Source organism: Pelmatolapia mariae, linkage group LG16_19 (genome assembly GCF_036321145.2).
Source record: "Pelmatolapia mariae isolate MD_Pm_ZW linkage group LG16_19, Pm_UMD_F_2, whole genome shotgun sequence".
Taxonomy (NCBI): Eukaryota; Metazoa; Chordata; class Actinopteri; order Cichliformes; family Cichlidae; genus Pelmatolapia; species Pelmatolapia mariae.
The window spans coordinates 27430427-27448505 of NC_086241.1; the positions used below are offsets into that span (position 1 = coordinate 27430427).

Here is an 18079-nt window from a genome sequence, read left to right on the forward strand (position 1 = left end):
CTGTAGACGTCACAACTCATTATTTTTGTCAAGCAGTATTGTGGATGGCGTGCCTCTCTGTTGCATGGCGTAAAGGAACATATGATGGCATTACAACGTTTTGGTGCAGCCAGCAGCAATTACAGAGGTGGATTCACTATTTCAGGTAAGCAAAGGTTTCTCATGTAGCAGTGACATTTTAAAGGCACTTAAATTGTATTAAAAGAATTATACGTTTTTGCAGTTGAGTTTCATGCCGTTGAAAAATGTATGGTACCAATATGAAAATCCTAGGTGATGTCTTTCTCAAATTATCATGTTCACAAGATTTTCAGAAAACCTGACCTCTGACATCTAGGTCACTGATATTCAAACTATCTCGTTCAAGATCTTAACTTAGATTGGACGAGATAGACCACTCCTACTAAGATAAGCTGGGTGTCCATGATGCCCACCCATCAGCAGGGTGAAGACAAAACCCTGAGCATTGACTGTGACTGCAAAATAAGCCCTCCATCACCATGCTTGACAGCTGGTGTGTAGCGATGGGCATCATGTCTGCTCATTGTTCTAGAAGTCTTTTGATTTGTTCCGATGCAATTTTGCAAACCTAATCTGTGCTGCCATGTTGTTTTTAGAGAGAAGAAGCTACCTCATAGCATCCCTTCCAAAGAAGACATACTTTTTTCAGTCTATTTTAAATTGTACTTTTATGAACTTGCTAACTGCCTGTAAAATACCCTGTTTTTTGCAGTTTCTCTAAGAATTGCATTGGATCACATGTCCACTCTTGAGAGTGGACGTTCAAGCTACTATCTTGAATGTTTACTTGTGATTTTTCCACTGTAGAAATGGAAATGGCTTAATAACCCACCCCACTTTTCCAAGATTTCCTAATATTGCTTTTTACTCAGTGATGTCCAGCAGAATAGATTTCAATTCGTTTTGGCCTCCCGTCCACACTGAGACGGTGATGGAAAATGCAGCGTTTTGAAAACGCTCTCGAAAACGCATACATTTCAAAACGGTGCTTTCGCGTCGCAGTGTGGACATCGAAAACGCAGACTTTCTAAAACGATGGCGCATGTTAGTCATATGATGCAGTCACGTGACCAATTAAACTAAGATAGCGGAGGGCATTATACAGCAGTTGATTTGTTTGCTCTCAATTTTAACAGCCCTATTAAAGATTAATATCAGTTTGTACATGCTTCAGGTAGCTTTTCTTCAAATTCTTTAATTCTCACTCGCTTTTGCAACTTTGTACTTTTGTGTTACTCGCAGCAACAACTCCACCTCATTGTTAGTCCATTTAAAAAACTTGGTGCTTTTCTTCAACATTTTACCTCAACGTTTCAAAGAGCCGGAAAGTAAATAAGCGGCAGACAGAAATGGAACTTACTGGAACGTAAGCGTTTTCAGCTGTTTCAATGTGGACGCACAACTCTGTAAAAACGACTGAAAACGCTAGTGTGGACGCAGAGCATTTTCAGACGAAAACGCCGTTTTCAAATCTATCCAAGCTAGTGTGGACGTGATCAGGTTCCCGGCTGGGATAATAAGCTGGGCAAAGGAGGAGATAGAAGCCACTGACATCAAGACAAGAAAGCTCCTGACCATGCATGGAGGGTTTCACCCCAAGTCCAGCACCCTGAGGCTGTACGCTAAGCAGAAGGAAGGAGGCCGGGGACTGGTGAGTGTCAGCACCACAGTCCAGGATGAGACAACGAACATCCACGAATACATCACGAAGATGGCCCCAACTGACAGCATGCTCAGTGAATACTTCAGGCAGCAGTATGGCTGTAAAGTGGCAGGCATAGTATACAGAAACCTCTGTGTCAAATATGGCCTGGAAGTCCCGAGGTCAAAATGGGAGACGCCCCCAAGGGTGATGGAGAATGACCGAGCTAAGATCCTGTGGGACTTCCAAATACAGACGGACAAAATGGTTGTGGCTAACCAGCCGGACATAGTGGTGTCCCAATGACAACAACACGAGAAGCTCGAGAAATACCAAGGGCTCATAGAAGAGCTTGAGAAAATGTGGCGGGTGAAGGTAACAGTGGTCCCAGTGGTAATCGGAGCACTAGGTGCGGTGACTCCCAAACTAGGCGAGTGGCTCCAGCAGATCCTGGGAACAACATCGGAGATCTCTGTCCAGAAGAGCACAGTCCTAGGAACAGCTAAGATACTGCACAGGACCCTCAAGCTCCCAGGCCTCTGGTAGAGGACCCGAGCTTGAAGGATAAAACCGCCCGCAGGGGCGAGAGGGGAGTTTTTAGATTTTATATATATATATGTATATGTGTGTGTGTGTGTGTGTGTGTGTAAATTGAAAATGTATGTGATTTAAGTCTGCTGTGAAAAAAATCAAAATAAATACAGCTATAAATAGCATCTATCTTCTCTATTTCTTTGCATTTCTGTAAATTAGTTAAGTCTAAAAGTAAAGCAACATGTGAACAGAAACACTGGCTGCTGAGAGGCTCAGTTTCTAGACATTCAAAATTATTCCTTCTCTATATATTTCAGTACATCGGACATTACATTTTGCTTTATTTTTCATCTCTGTGACATAGGCTTTAGTCCCTCTGCGGCTCTGAATTGAATAAATAGAAGAGAATGGATGTTCTTTGTTGTTATTTAGATATTCAAGAATCATTTTGGATGTGTGAAAGCATCCTTTTTCATTACAATGTTACTGTGAACAGGCTGCTTTGTGATAAACTTTGGGCGCTCTTTCGAAAGCAAGAGCAACACCTTTTTTTTTTCTTTTTTTTTGCCCGCCTGTCCCGTTTGGTTCTTTTGCCATCAGAATTATTGTTTAAAGGCCAAGAAAGATGCCCAACAGATTTACTTTACCAAGTGGACCATCCCGGCCTTGCCGTATCGGTACATTTGAGTGACCTTTGTTTTTATTGTTTATTTTATTTTATTTTCAGTTGTTACACACGGGACAGACATGACTGGGGGAAGGGAGAAAGAAAGAGAGGGAGGGAAAGAAAAACAGCAGGGAAGAGGAACGGTGATAAAGGGCAAAAAACAAAAAAGAGGTGGGGGGACAAAAAATATATATATATATATCAATCACCTGGATCACCTGTTGAGAAAGAAAAAAGAGAAAACAAGCAAAAAAAGAGAGCAATATAATAAACAACATCACTGCAATAATCTAGGTGAATATAACATTAAATACTAAATATTGGATATAATTGTGCAGCATGTAAGATCGACAGCGCGCTGTGTGCTCTGAGGTAGCAGCCAAAAAGGGTGTAGTTTGTGTGTGTGAGCACCCGTGTGTAAACCTGTGAGCATGAGCGCGCTTGTATTCAAAAGGTTCCTTCATGTAACGATCTGCTAGAGGGTGTGGGGGGCCATAGCCCTGTCCTCCAGGGCATGAAGCGGGTATGGAGGAGATCCAGGCTCCAGACATCCAGAGACCTTCAGAGCGAAAGAGACCAAGGAAAACCAACGGAGGGGCAACCGTGCCACTCTCCCAGAAAGAGGTGAGGAGAGCCCCAGATGAGGGGTCACCCAGCAGCCGCGGAGCAGAAGCCAGAGGGGGTTGCAGTGACGTGCCCGTGAGCTCCGCCGGCATCCAGCTGTGCCAGAGTGGACCGAGCCCCAGGCCCAGAGGCCGAGGGCACCCCACCCCCCGAAAAGGCCCGACCGAGCCACAGGCGCCAGCCCCTGACAAGCAGCCACCGGGAGTGAGCCGAGAGATAGGCCTCCATAGAGCAACACCTTTAACAGCAGTGTGGCATCTTTGTCAGCTAAGGTCTAAGGGTGCCCTTGGGGTGGGGAGGTGGGGAATTCGCCTCTCACACGGTGGTGATGTGCACACAGTAAAGAATATCATTTAGATACAAGTCTGAGCTGCCACAGTTCTGTGTAAAATTATGAATTTCACATGCTTCGTGTACAGATGTTGCAATACAGCTGGCACAGAGGCACAAGAGTGGCTTCTGCTGCATTTCGTGGAAGTATGACTTGTAGGTTTTTATTCTGAGAACTGGTACGTTATTCTCAGCAGGGAGTGTCACGGTTTTGGGCTTAAAAATGACTGAACAATCAAGGGTTTTTACCTGCCTGCAGGCCCTCTTGGATCATTGCTGAACCAAAAAGCTACCGTCAAAGCAAGAAAAACAATCCAAACACTTAAGAGCTTCTTAAAGTCTAAAGCTGTGACAAACAACGAGCTCTGTTGTGAGGCAAATCATGAAGCCTGCTTCTCTTCCTGATATGTAAAACCTCAAAAATGACAAATAAACATAGATAAAATATATAGGAGCTGTCATTTTAGTTGTTTATCTGCTTAGTATTAAAATAAACCTGCATTTACAACAACAGCATAAATTGCTGACAAATTCATTGCCAAATCAATGTAATAGCACAAAGCTCAAAACATGGGATCTAAAAATCTGCTCTGTGAGATTAGCTATAGCTGGGATTTCAACATACTGATACTTGTTCTATAAACAAGGCAAATTTACCAAGCGGTTATCTGATTATTTTTTTGATTGTGATGTAAATTATTAATTGGGATCCTTCACTTCACACCTTTAGTGTATGTGCAACAATGACTTGTATACACATATGAACAAATGTCACATATACGTCTGCTCACTGATACAATACCTTTAGGTGCTTTTATGTAATTTGTTACTAAAATGGAAAATTACACCAATGCTGTGCACACACCGTACAGATGGAACAGCTACCCTGAGTATGCAGTGGGCCAGCCTGTTGTTACTGCTTGTTCGCATTCCTCTGGTCCACAACACCAAATCATTATTCGACTCTGGTGATTCTGCTGCTTCAATATTTTTATTTTTACTATGGAAACAACAAAGTTGGTTTTTACACCCCTGACCAGCTTCGATGTCCTTGTCGAGTCTCGTCTAACTCTAACCCTCAGAGAGCCTCTCAGTGTCGTTCTTGTTCTCTAAAACCTAAAGAAGAATTACAGATTTGATCAACTGGTCTCTTAATGCAATTGACACTCTCTGCTCGATGAGGAGCCTGGGTTTGGAAGAGCCCAAGTGTCCTGGAGGGACATTTCCTGCCAGATACATGATGGATGGTGGCAGAAGTGGCACGTCGTGTGCCTGGCGGGACTGTTTATTGAGGACATTTAAGACATCTACCTATTCTGAACCGTGAGAACGAGGTTCTTGCTGATCGGAGCTGGCATAGCCCTAGCATATTGGAAATTGAAGAAAGCGGTTAGAGCTTTTCAAAACCCCACAAGGCTATGATTGAAGCGATGGGGAGGGCTGTGAGTACTCAGACTGTTCCTATGGAAGCAATATGTGAAAGGTCTTGGAGAAGCTCACGGCTCTTCAACGGGAAATTGATACACCTCCGGACCAGTAATGGACATTGAGACCTGCTCCCCCCCTCCAGATGGCGCCAGCTGGATGCTTGCAGGCCGATGCTGACAAGAACAACAAAAAATTCTACCCTGACTCTCTCGACCAGATTCCTCAAGGCCATCTGCGTAGGCTGCGGACTGTTGATATTCGCTTAATTGGGCAAAAGGACACTTTCTGAAGGCTGCACACAGGACACACATCCTCACACGCACGCACACATGTACACTGACACAGATACACACTCACACCCCCCCTCCACGAATCCAACACCTCCCATCCGATGCAGATGGCGGATCAGCTTTGGATGCGCAGAGTTGCGGCGTCCCGAATACAGTTTCTTTTTCCTTCTCGACTGCCCTTTTGTGTTATACATTTCATTGTTTTCTTTATGCTGCCTGTTCTGACCTGTCTCCCCAATGTGATGTTTGTGTATTGTATGTATGGTCGGAAAGGTCCAATTTTGCTGCAGGTCAACTGCAAGCGACAAATAAGGCAATCAATCAATCAATCAATCAATCAATCAATCAATCAATCAATCAATCAATCAATCAATCAATTCAGTCTTGCACAGACTATTAGTGTACCCATTCAAATAACTGGTAGTATCTGGCAACAACATAAAACGAAACCAATTTCGTGCAGACTCAAAAGAAACAAGCACACACTTTTTCATCTACATTACCAGTAAACTGTGCAATCAACTGATGTTTTTCGAGCACACAAATGCACAAGACAGATCAGTCCTACTAATTTACTAAAGAAGACATTTCTCCTAATGCATGTATCCTTCATTAATGCCATAGAGACGTCTTTCTCAAGTGTACAAATCTGAATCATGTGCAAAGTCACGCAAGCAACTTAAAATAGATTTCTGCTCTTTCTGAGCCAACTTTTTAATAATCCATCCAGTCCCCTGCTATTATAAAGCAAAATGTGATTATCCAGTTTCCTTTTACCCATTTCAGCTGTATGGCAACTCATTTTTATTTTAGTTGCAACCAGTTGAGTAACTACTGCCATATCTCCTGGTATTATCTCCTAATGGGTTTGTAGCTTTAAATCTATGCTAATGCTGCCCACTCACCTGTCAGGAACAGGTCTGTGAGCAACAAAGCAGAGCGGCGGTTAATTTCCACCGGTTTCCATTGATGACAGCTTAACATGTCCCAACAGCTATCTTAGGAAGTCGGTTCTAATGTCATTCATGTATCACTTTGAGTGAAAGCCTGAATTGAATTTAGTTGCATTAATGGATCTAACACAAGATGACTGATGTGCATCTTTTTAAGTTCCTCAGCTCAAACACTGTCTGACATCATCGTTTTCTAGCTAATGCTCGCCTGTTTCAGCTGCTTTTACTTTACTAGAAAACAGTTTTTATGTAGATATCTAACTGGCCTTTAAACCTAAATCATCTACCCTGGGAAATGTAGTTTTATTTTGTCACTTCAGCCATGGGTGGCATGGTGGTGTAGTGGTTAGCACCCCCCTGTCATCATTACTGTGGCTGCGTGGGCTTCTGTCAGGTACTCTGATTTCCTCCAACAGTCTAACGACATACATGTTAGGTTGACTGGTAATTCTAACTTGGCCTTGAAAGCGAGGAAGATAAAAGTAGTTGAAGTGCAAAGAATGAAGTGCTTTGAGTAAGACTGGAAAGGCACTATATAAATCTAAGTACAGATTCAGTCCTTGTCATAACACTGACATAAAAAACAAAAGCGAGAAACTTGGAACACAGACAATCGTGGAAGATGTGTGAAAGTTCAGAACTATGTGGAAGCATCTGATGTTGCATTATTTAATGGAGGGGGTCATTTAAGGTGCTTCTGATGTCTGTGGTTCTATATTTGAAGCCAACATCAAACTCTTCATGGGAATTCAGTTCGGGTAACACAGTATACGTCTCAAGTTAACATTCCATCAGCCGCGATTGTCACCATTCCCATCGCTCTCATTATCATTCAAGCTTTTTCCTCAGTGAGTGATCACGTAATAGTGCCTGTCATCAGAGGCTAAAGCTCATTTAGTCTCATTGTGCTCCTTTTTAGAGGGAGACTGTGGACATAATAGAAGAGGTGAGCTGACAAGGGCTTCCTCTTTCCTGCCTCTATTACAAAACCATCAGCAGCCACATGAAACCTGACTGAGACTGAGGCGCTCTTGTCCAGAGGTAAAAACAAGTAAAAACACTCGTCATTATGACCTAGAAGTCAGCTTTAGCAATGCAGCAGTAAAGCAATGTGGGTTTTTTTTGTTGGAGATTCAGTTAGTGTCATATATTTATGACCATTTTCTTGCAACACAAAGGTTATGAAAGCATATTCATGACTAACCTTGCTTGAAGTTGGTATTCACCTGGAGGTCAAATTCTTTGCCAGGTAACAGCTGCTTTGAAAAACTGGCTCCTCAACACAACTCCCCACCCAGATGCCCAGAAAACAGTCAAACACTAACCTGAACTAGTCTCCATGACTCTGCAATAATGGCGGCTTGAACTCTGTTTAGGGCAAAGCCATCGATCTCTTTTTTCAGAAGGACAGGTGCCTGGCCAACCTGCGTCAGGAGAAATCAGTTAAGTCAAGCCAAGCACAGCAAAAGATCCTACAAGTCAATTATGAATATTACAGCTTCATTCATGAAGCTTAGTAGTTGCAGGAAGCCACTGGTTGTTCATGTTAAGAAAACAAGCTTGTTGAGACTTGCTTGGAATAAAGTACGTAATCATTCACATTAAACTGTTTGTTAAGATTTGTGGTGTAGCAGCTGTACTCAAGACTGTGACACACTGTCAAATACTGAAAATGGCCAGAACAACACCAAACTAATGTGAAAAGAAAGCTAGGAGCTAGGCTTATCACCAGCACTTAATACATAGTATGACAGCAGTATTGGTCTCCTAATCATAGCATGGGGTTTGGCTTCCTCGTGCTCTTAATCCACTGGTTATTCTGATTTCTTTTGAAATCTGTCCAACAAGTTCGGGCATAACAGGGCCCAGGAATACGTAATCTTTTGCGTAAGATTTGTACCTTGGTCATCAGAGCATGGGTGGTGTCCATAACGGCTGCCGCTGTCTCTGGGTGAGGTACCAGCTCCACCAGTTTTACATAGTAGGGTGGGTTTACCTGGGGAGAGCAAAACAAACACATATTATGTCGTGTTTACTTCACTGATATGTAGGATCTGTTCTTAAGTAACACTTCCTCAGGAAAGCAGTACTAACAAAACAAAGCTGGACTATCAATTGTTGATTTTTTTATCAATCAATCAGTCAATTTCTTTATTGTCCCACAAGGGGAAATTAGTTTAGCAGCAGGATAAAAATAAACAGAACAATACTATAAATAATAATGACAATAATAATGATAGAAAGTTCAAGGACAGTTATTTGCCATTAAGGAGACAAGATGCAGTAGGGATAAAAGAGACCTGGAGTCTTTTAGTCCTCCTCGGAGGTACTCTAAAACGGCGGCCGGAAGGCAACAACTCAAACTCACTGTGAAGTGGATGGTTCAAACAATTAATAATAGAATGAGCCTTTCTAAGCACATTTCTATTGTAGATGGCCAAAAGTCCATCTTGCCAGCGCCCTGAAATTTTGCTAGCAGTTTTTACCAGAAGTCCCAACCGATTCTTATTCTTCACCGTCAGGTTACCAAACCAGGCAGCGATACAAAAAGACAACACAGATTCAATAAAACTTCTATAAAACAAGGACAACATCTCAGATGAGACATTAAAAGATCTCATTTTCCTTAAAAAGAACAGTCTTTGTTGAACTTTTTTAGTAGTGGCATCAACATGAGATTCAAAACACAGTTTATGGTCAAGTACCACACCTAATTATTTATAACTCTCAACTATCCCAATATCGGCAGTTTTAATGATAGTGGGTGATGAGCTATAAGAGGACTTCCTAAAATCAATTATCATGTCTTTAGTTTTTGTCACATTAAGTGAAAGGAAGGACTCATCACACCAATTCACAAAATCATCTACAACCTGTCCATGGCCTGACTCGTCCCCCACTAGAAGACTGACGATTACTGTGTCGTCAGCAAACTTCAGGATATGTCTGTTCGTGAAATTGCTGCGACACTCATTTGTGTACAGAATGGACAGAAGGGGAGAGAGGCAACAACCCTGGGGTGATCCAGTAGAGGAGGAGAGCACATCAGAAAATACATGATTCACCCTCACGCATTGTGACCTATTAGTCAGAAAGTCTGTCACCCAGCCGACCAGATTAGTGTCAAGCTTAAAATGATTGTAAAGCCTGTCAGCAAGTAAGAAGGGTTGAATTGTATTAAATGCAGATGAAAAGTCAGCAAATAATAATCTTGCATGGGTGTGGGGGGTCTCAAGATGCTTATACAAGAGATGCAGGAGTGTGACAACAGCATCCTCCACACCTCTCCCTGCTCTATAGGCGAACTGGAAGGGGTCAAGATGGTGTTCAACATGCATTAAAATCTCCTTCTTAATTATCTTCTCAAATGACTTCATCACTAAAGAAGTCAGAGCCACAGGCCAAAAATCATTCAGTACCTTAGGAGAGCTGCCCTTAGCAACAGGAACAATGACAGCATGTTTCCAAATCTTAGGTACTGTCTGTAGCTCTAAAGAAAGTGAGAAGATATGGTGAAAAATCCCACTCAGCTGATCAGCACAAGTTCTCAGTACCTGTCCACAGATGTTGTCAGGTCCAGGACTCTTGCTTTTAGTGTGTCTAAAAAGATTAGCTACCCCCCTCTCATCAATACAAATTGATGGGGGAGTGATAGTTTTTTCCCTCAGTGTGCTGGTCTGCCTAGAACAGTCATAGTTCTCAAAACGAAGGTAAAAACTGTTAAGACTGTCTGCCAGATGTTTGTCAGAGGTAAACCCCTCTAAGGTAATACTACTTTGCCTTTCTTTTGCCTCATCATCGTCCTTCAACAGTGAAAGTATCATCTCAGTGCATGACAGAGCACTTCGATACGGTGTTAGCATACTACAGTGTACGCTATCCTCATTACAACTTTAAGACTGACAATCTAAAATGATGATAATGATTAGACACATTAAGGACAGCAAAATGTTTATTGAGACAGAAATTAAGCACGGTGGTAAACTACTGATTATACAGCTCCTGACCTGGCCCGTTTACACCAGTGGTGGTGTTTCCACCAGCTTCCACCACCTGTGAAGCAAATTGACATTTACAGAAACAGAAGTCCTTCATCAAACCACCTGTTTGCATCGTTTAAATATCTAGAAAGTCTATGTGTTTGGCTGCTTCCATTTACCACCAGCTTGTTTTAAGCAATGATAACAAGTTATTTAAAAAGCAGCTACCTCGCCACTTTCCAACAGCAAAACCTGTAGCATTCAAAGGTTAGTCTAAAGACGGGCATATCATGTTTACTCACGTATAGCAAACTGAACAATCTCTAATTTTTATGTTTGTTTTTAATGCTCAATTTACACAAAAATTTTAAATTTATTTGAATGTCATTGAGTGAAATAACAATTTGATCCCCAAGCAAAACATGACTTAGAACTAGCCAGCCCTTAGCGAGTACAGTGGTAAGAGGTTTCGTGTGGTTGGTCACCAGGTTTGCACACATCTCAAGAGGGATTTTGGACCACTCATCTTTACAGAAATTTTCTAAATCCTTTACTTTTGTTTGGCTCAAAGCAACCCCAAAACGATCAGCTTTCATATTTTCCAATCTAGAGAGACAAAAAGAACACTGTTTATACTGCCCCATGATCACAACAGGCTTTTTATACACTGAAGCCAATAGTCTACACCAAATTAACACCAATATTCCCAAAGGGCAGTCCCTCCATTTACAGTGATACAGTTCCACCACTGATGATTTAGAAAAGCTCATGATATACATGCTTGATTTACTGATATCCTCAAAACATCATTGCCACAGCACATGAGCAAGCAGAAGAAACGCAGGGAGAGAAACAGCTAGAAGATAAAAATTATAAACAAGTCCATGTGGCTCATGAGTTCAGGTGAACCATGTTTACCTCCATCAGTTAGGTTATGTTTTTGGTAGTGTTTGTGTGTGTCATTCTGTCTGTGCACATGACAGCTTGAAAGGTTTTGAATGTATTCTGAAAACTTTGTTGGGATTTAGAGTGGGGTTAACAATTCATTGAAATGTGGCTTTCATCCACCAAGCTCTTCAAGGTCAACTCAATGACTTATTGGTTGAAAATTGACAAAAAGCCTTACAACTACTTACAAGTGTGGTGTGCATTGTAACATACAGAAACTAATGTGTAACATTCTATCAAGAATTTTAAAAATTCAAAACATTCTTAGAAAAATTTGGCATATGCTCATAACAAAAGCATTCAATGTTTTTGTAAACAGATGTCACTAGTATGTTGTGGAGTACGGTCAAGTCTAAACAGAAACACTCTGCATGGATAAACTAAATGTAAGTCTAATGTAATCTTTGTGCAATGTTTTGTATAAACAAAAGTGCTCAGCTGTTCTGACCCATTAATGTGTTTGGCTATTCATAGTATACTGTAAGCGAAATCTGTTGTGATGCATTTACTTTGATTGATTGATTGATTGATTGTGGTTGGGATAAACAAATTTCCCACGTGTGGGACTAATAAAGGTTATCTTATCTTATCTTATCTTATAGCCTGTAAATATAACCAGATCCATTAGTAATTCAATGGAAACTCATAAATCTGCCTCAGTATGGGAGCACAAGAAGGTATGACTGAAGTCTAGACTTTCAGCTTTAGGTGAAGGGATTTCAAAACTGTGAGGTCTAACTCGTCACTGGTAATTATCCTGATCCCAAGCCTTTGTTGTGAAAGTATGTTTTTTTTTTTATTATTGTTCTCCAACTTATTCTCTTGGCAATCAGGAAACAAACTAAATAATTTTAACTGACACACATAAAAAAAACTATTTTCTTTTTTCCCACAAGAAAGTTCTTCTTGTTTTTCTCCCAAACATAGAATCAGAGTTAGCCTCGTCACCAATCACAAGTCAGACGTCAGAAGGCTAATAAAAATACTTTCATAACCATAACACACATTTTTCACAATGAAATCCCTCCATTTCCCAGTTCAGAAGGGTTTTTTCTCTGTCTCAAACTCTCATCATTTTCCTGCTTCTCTTCAGTAATCGAACCTCGTTCGCAAACTTCTCCCTCTTTTCTGTCATGACCCTGACCGCTGTGAAGGTAATCTATTTATCAGACAGTCAACACACACTTGACCCTGTGTGGTTCATGTAGTTCATGGCTGTCAGCTCACCTGGCTTTCTTCTATAGTGTGCCTTCCTCCCTGAGCCTGGTTCTGCATGAGGTTGTTTTCTGTTAAAAGGGTGTTTTTCCTTCCCACTGTCGCCAGGTGCTTGCTCAATAGGGTTGCCTTATTGTTGGGGTTTTCAAAGTGTATTGATGTGACTGTTGTTGTGATTTTGTGCCATTTTAAATCTGAATTTACAAAACTGATCTTATATACATATTTGGCATTGATCATTCAAAGTGTTGATTATTGCTGAAAAATCCTGTATTGTGCTACATCTCCACTTGTAATTAAGTTTGTTCAGTTTCTCTGTTTCATCAGAAATGCAGAGTGATCCTTTGTGAATTGGATTTTGCCAATCTGATATTCAACCGAACTAGATCTCTTTGTTTAGCTTTATTGAAATTTAACTTGTTCCACTGTGAAATAATCGGTAGCTTGCATTCACAGGCCTTCACCATGCCTGCCAGATCATGTGGTATGGTGTGGATCATGATTTGTGCCTTCCCTTCCTCATGCACTTCCCTTTGTTCTTCTACTAGTTAATCTTGGTTTTATCGGTTCAAATAATCTTTTTCTAGAACTAGTCTCGCTTTATTAGAGACTATTAGGCAAAGTTTAAAGTGGTCTTCTTGAGCGTAACCAGTGGTTTTTCATTATCTCTTGCTGTAAATCTACTGTATTTACATTCATGAAGGCCTCTCTTGATTTTGACAAAGATACACCTACGTCCTTGAGATTTTTTCTTGCCTTAGCTAGTTGTGTGATAGTCTTTTTCTTAATCATGGAAAAAATTCTGTCATCATCCCCTTGAGTTTTTTTCCATGGTCTTTCAGGCCTTTTGTTTTACAGAGCTGGTCAGAGGATTTCTTCTTTTTTAAAATGTTTAAGATTGTTTTTTTTACCACTCCTAAAGCTTTTTCTTTTTCTCTGAGAAGTGGGATTATTAGCTTAATGATGGCCTCCTTCACTTGCATCAACATGTCTTTGGACTCCTTACTGAGCGCACCACTGAGCATCAACCACATACTCATTCAACAATTGGACTCAACTCTATTCCTTTTATCTCCTTAATTTGTCATAACATAATCATAAAACAAGTCACGTGGCAATGAATGGGCTCATGATTTACACACTCAATTACTTTTGAGCCTGTAAAAATGGAGGGATTACAAAATAAGTATGTAATTCTTAATGATTAATGCAATTTTTTTTGTCAAAATCAACACCTTAACCGCATTTTAATTGCTTCATTTCAAGCTCACTGAGTTTGCGCACCATATCACTGTGAGGAAACTTACAGACCTGGCTGTAGATGACTGATGATGAATTATGAGCTGGCGTGCAGGTTAACACACTGTGTACAGTTTACACCACAGTACCTGGAAATGCCTGAGCATATGAAGTACTAACCGGATGAGAGACGAGGCAGCGACTCCTATTCTGGACTTTAGAAAAGACTTTGCTGGGCACTAGGCAGGACGTGGAGCTGCTCAGGATGACGTCTTTTCCCACAAAACGCTCCATGTCATGGAAGACGCTTTGCTTTACCTCCAGCTGCTCAAATACACATTCCTGGGAAAACAAAAAAATACATAAACGCAGGTAAGGTGTGGAAGCCAAATATTATTTTCTATAATGCTATAAGTAAACATTATCTCAACCCAAAGTCAGTGAAGCATCCCACTGAATATGGAACATGTAGTCATAGCAACAATGAAATTATTTATTACAGCTATTATTTTCTATAATTTGGATGAACGGTTGCTTTGACTCTGTACTTTCTGATGTCAACCTTTCTTTGACAATAGCAAAGACAAAACCATCATAACAATAAAAAAACATTTAATATTTGTTTCTTAGTGTTAAACTTGAATCTAAAACTGTCCACAGCTTTGGGGAATGTACTCAGGGAAATGTGTTAAAAGTCATGCAGTTAACATCTTAAACACTGAAATTAAACCAGTTTGGCTCTTAAACTACCTGCTTAACGTCACTTCACAGTGATGAAAAGGTGTGACTGCCAAAACCGGTACTCTTCATTTGCAATCTTTCTCATCCTGGACGCAAAACTGCAAAAACTGGCTGAACAATCTCAGTATACCTCACATATACGCATTATAATGAAAGGCTCTGCTAAAAGGATTTGTGCTAAAACACAAGCAATAACCTAATCTACTCTAATTCTAATGACAATTTTTGTTTTTTTTAGTTTGTTTTTTGGTTTAGTTTAATTGTTAAAGTCCAAAGTGGTCCCAGTGGCAATAGGAGTTGGGAGGTGTAACCCCAAAACTGAAAGAGTGGCCCCAGCAGATTCCAGGCACAACATCAGAGTCTTTTAACAAAAGAGTGGAGTCCTAGGAACAGCACAGGCCTCAAACCTCAGTTTCCTTAAATAGAACGGATGGTCATGACAGGCTCACTGGGATGCTGATTCGCAGGAATCTAACACTGTTTACTTATTCCATCTAAGCTAAACTGATGTAAACAGAAATGTGTTGTTTTTTTTGTTTTGTTTTCAACTGTCACCAGGAGGCCCCATAACTTCCTTGTCTTTTTACACACTGCCAGCAGTTGGACTGGATTGTTTGGTAATTGGATAAACCCTGTTTACTGTAGCTGTGTTGTTTGAGTATTGCTGCCAACGTAACATGAGATCACAAACTCAGTCTCACAAAAAAAGTACAGTTATAAGATGTCTACTTGATCATTTTTATGTTTGTCAGCTCTCTTCTAGACAGAACCAAGCCTTCCCTGGTTTGGACCCAGAAACTGCCAAACCAGTCCATGCCCTTTAGGCTCTTGGTCTTTCTGGCTATGAATGACATAAAGGATGGGGAAGATTGGAAGATATATGATTTTAAAGCTCATGTGTGTAAATGTTAACTTATACTAATAAGAAACACCAATAAGTGAATACTTGGCATTTCCTGATGTGGAAAAGACCTCCAGTATGACCCCTGACAGAGACACAAATCCCTGTGGCGTTGTGTCAGGAATAGCATCTGGTGTAAAAATCTGCTAAATCAAACATGAAGAACTACCTCCTCTGACGAAACCTTTGGGAATAAGGGAGCAGCCAAAAGTAGTTCTTTCTAGTCATCTGTAAGTTGGACTATTCCCATTATCATTTGTCTCCAGTTTTGCATCTTTCTCAAAGCTCAAGTTTTCTTCAGTTCTGGCCAAACTTCATTGTAAACAAGCCACACTAACCTATTTCTGTGCATGAAAGGGACATATAAAGAAATCTGGACAGCTTAAGTGCTTAAGCGCCCTTCACGTCTGCTCCCACTGTCCCACCAAGCCTTACACTAATCGTCAGAAAACAGTTAGGCAAGTTACTGATCTGTAGCCAAGTGACTAATAAAGCCTCCTGTAAATATTCCCATCTTCTCCCAGATCAATAGTAGAGTGAAACTTACAGATGGTCAGATGATGTCATGCTATCAGGAAGTATGTACCTAACGGTGCTCTCGGGAAACTCTGCATATTTCTATGTAGCATTTCCCTGTCCCGAGTCCACAATTGTTCCTTGTTGGAAGGAACTCAGTGCAGTGAGTATTGATTTTATTTGACTCTACCTGCCTCTGTGCACTCTGATCACATCTACTGTGAAGAAGAGCTCCATTGTCTACTTTAGCAGTTTCTAGCTGGCGAGCATTTTTCTGGCATAAAAGGTTGACTTCATGCTGTATTTTAAGTGACTGTGACTGTGTTTAGATAAGCACACTGTCCAATGTTGATTGTATGTTTGTGCTCTTTTATAATTTGACATAGATGAGTGATTTTTAATGAAACGGCTTTCATTAGTACGACAACACTTCTTATAACAAACTCCATCTGACTTTTTTGTCAAAGGAAAGCTCCACTTTACAATTTATAATAGCAATAACAGCAAGAATCTAGAAGCATTTTGCACTGTAAGGTAGATGTCTTAGATTTTAACAAGGAAACCCAACAATTCCCTTCAAGCACATTTTTACAGAAATGAAAAAAAGAAAAAAACCAAATCAAAAGTCTCTTTTTGACAGCAAGGCTCAGGGAGCATAGCCATCAGACTCGACTGGCTGAGGTGAGCATGGTGACGCAACGAAGACAAACAATGCAGAACGAAAGAGGAAAACTCAACAGATTATAAAACATATGAGTTCTGAAATATTCAAGGTTTTTAGAAAGCATTTTACTTTGGCCAAATGAGTAAATTCTTATGGTCACATTGAGAAAGCTGCTCTGATTCAAGGTAAACAACTAAATCTGTAATAAATAACAGATTAATTCTGCGCTATTTTTAAATGAGTAATCAATATTACTCAGTTCATATTCCTTTATTGCAATTATATTAAGCCATTATATTTCTATGACTTTGCCTTTGGTGACAGACAGAAAGTGTGAGTTAGCAGCGCAGGGAAATGGCACGCAGCAAAGAAACAGCCAGCTTGGTGTCAAACCATGAATTTGTAGCTAAAAGCATGAAAGAGTGTGTGATATGTCCCCTAACCACTTAGCCATCAGGTTAAACGAGTTGCTTAACAAACGTTAAAACATTCCTTGCTACTGAACCGTGAATAAAGAGAGAAACTAGTGTGAAATCTCAGTACTCATTTTTTGACAGGTTCATTATATTCATCATCCCTAGAGTTAAAAATTTATACCTCGGTTTTACCTCCTTTATGACAGACATGTACTGTATATGTGCATGCTGCCATTAGAATCAGTTCACACACTGATGGACTGACAGTAGCTGCTCAGAGGGCATGACCTAGAGCTGGGCGATAGAACGATAACGATATGTATTGCGAAATAACTTTTTCTCGATAGAAAAATTAAAATATTGCGATAGGCGTAATCTCTCTTGTCCTCTTAAAAAAAAAAAAAAAGAACAGCCAATCCAAATTAAGTAGCGCAGAGCCGAACCAATCACAGCCGCAGCGTCACGTCACGTGACTTGTTACGTACAGCACAAGTGCCAAGGCGCACATGAGTATTTGTTTTTGCAGCCGGGCCGCCCGGGTAATGGAGGAAATGAGTTTGCCAACTAGAGAAAAATCAACCGAGAGCTTGAGCGAAGGTTACCGAAGAAAAAAACCGATGATGGTTCCAATGCCGGAGAGATTGTCGAACGGAAGGGCCATAGAAGTTCCGTAGTGTGAAGGTATTTCGGCTATTTCAAGTCTGACAAAAAACAGAGTAGCGCGCACTGTAAATTGTGCCGAAAGCAAGTCTGGAAATACAATAAACCGGTGCATGCTCAGTCTCTGACTGAAAGCGCTAATTCGTCATTCGGCTTTTGTCAGACTAAAGTAACTGTTAAAACTGTTTGAAAAGCTAAGCTATACAACAAGCAGAGATTGAGAATTTCCTTTTAGTTCTCAGTTTATTTGATATTGACAAAAGTTAGTCAATTTTGTCTGTTCTTCTGTAAAACAAACTAAGATTTATTT

General features: G+C 40.5%; 1 protein-coding gene across 1 annotated transcript in view; it reads right to left on the minus strand.

Annotated features, from left to right (window-relative positions):
- Nucleotides 1-18079, minus strand: part of cryl1 (crystallin, lambda 1) — a 29982-nt gene that overhangs the window by 7709 nt on the left and 4194 nt on the right. Inside the window, exons 4-6 of the mRNA XM_063498811.1 lie at nucleotides 14052-14213; nucleotides 8390-8485; nucleotides 7815-7913 (exon numbers count right to left, since the gene is read on the minus strand). Coding sequence (XP_063354881.1) covers nucleotides 7815-7913; nucleotides 8390-8485; nucleotides 14052-14213 — 357 coding nt within the window. The remainder of the gene's footprint in view (nucleotides 1-7814; nucleotides 7914-8389; nucleotides 8486-14051; nucleotides 14214-18079) is intronic.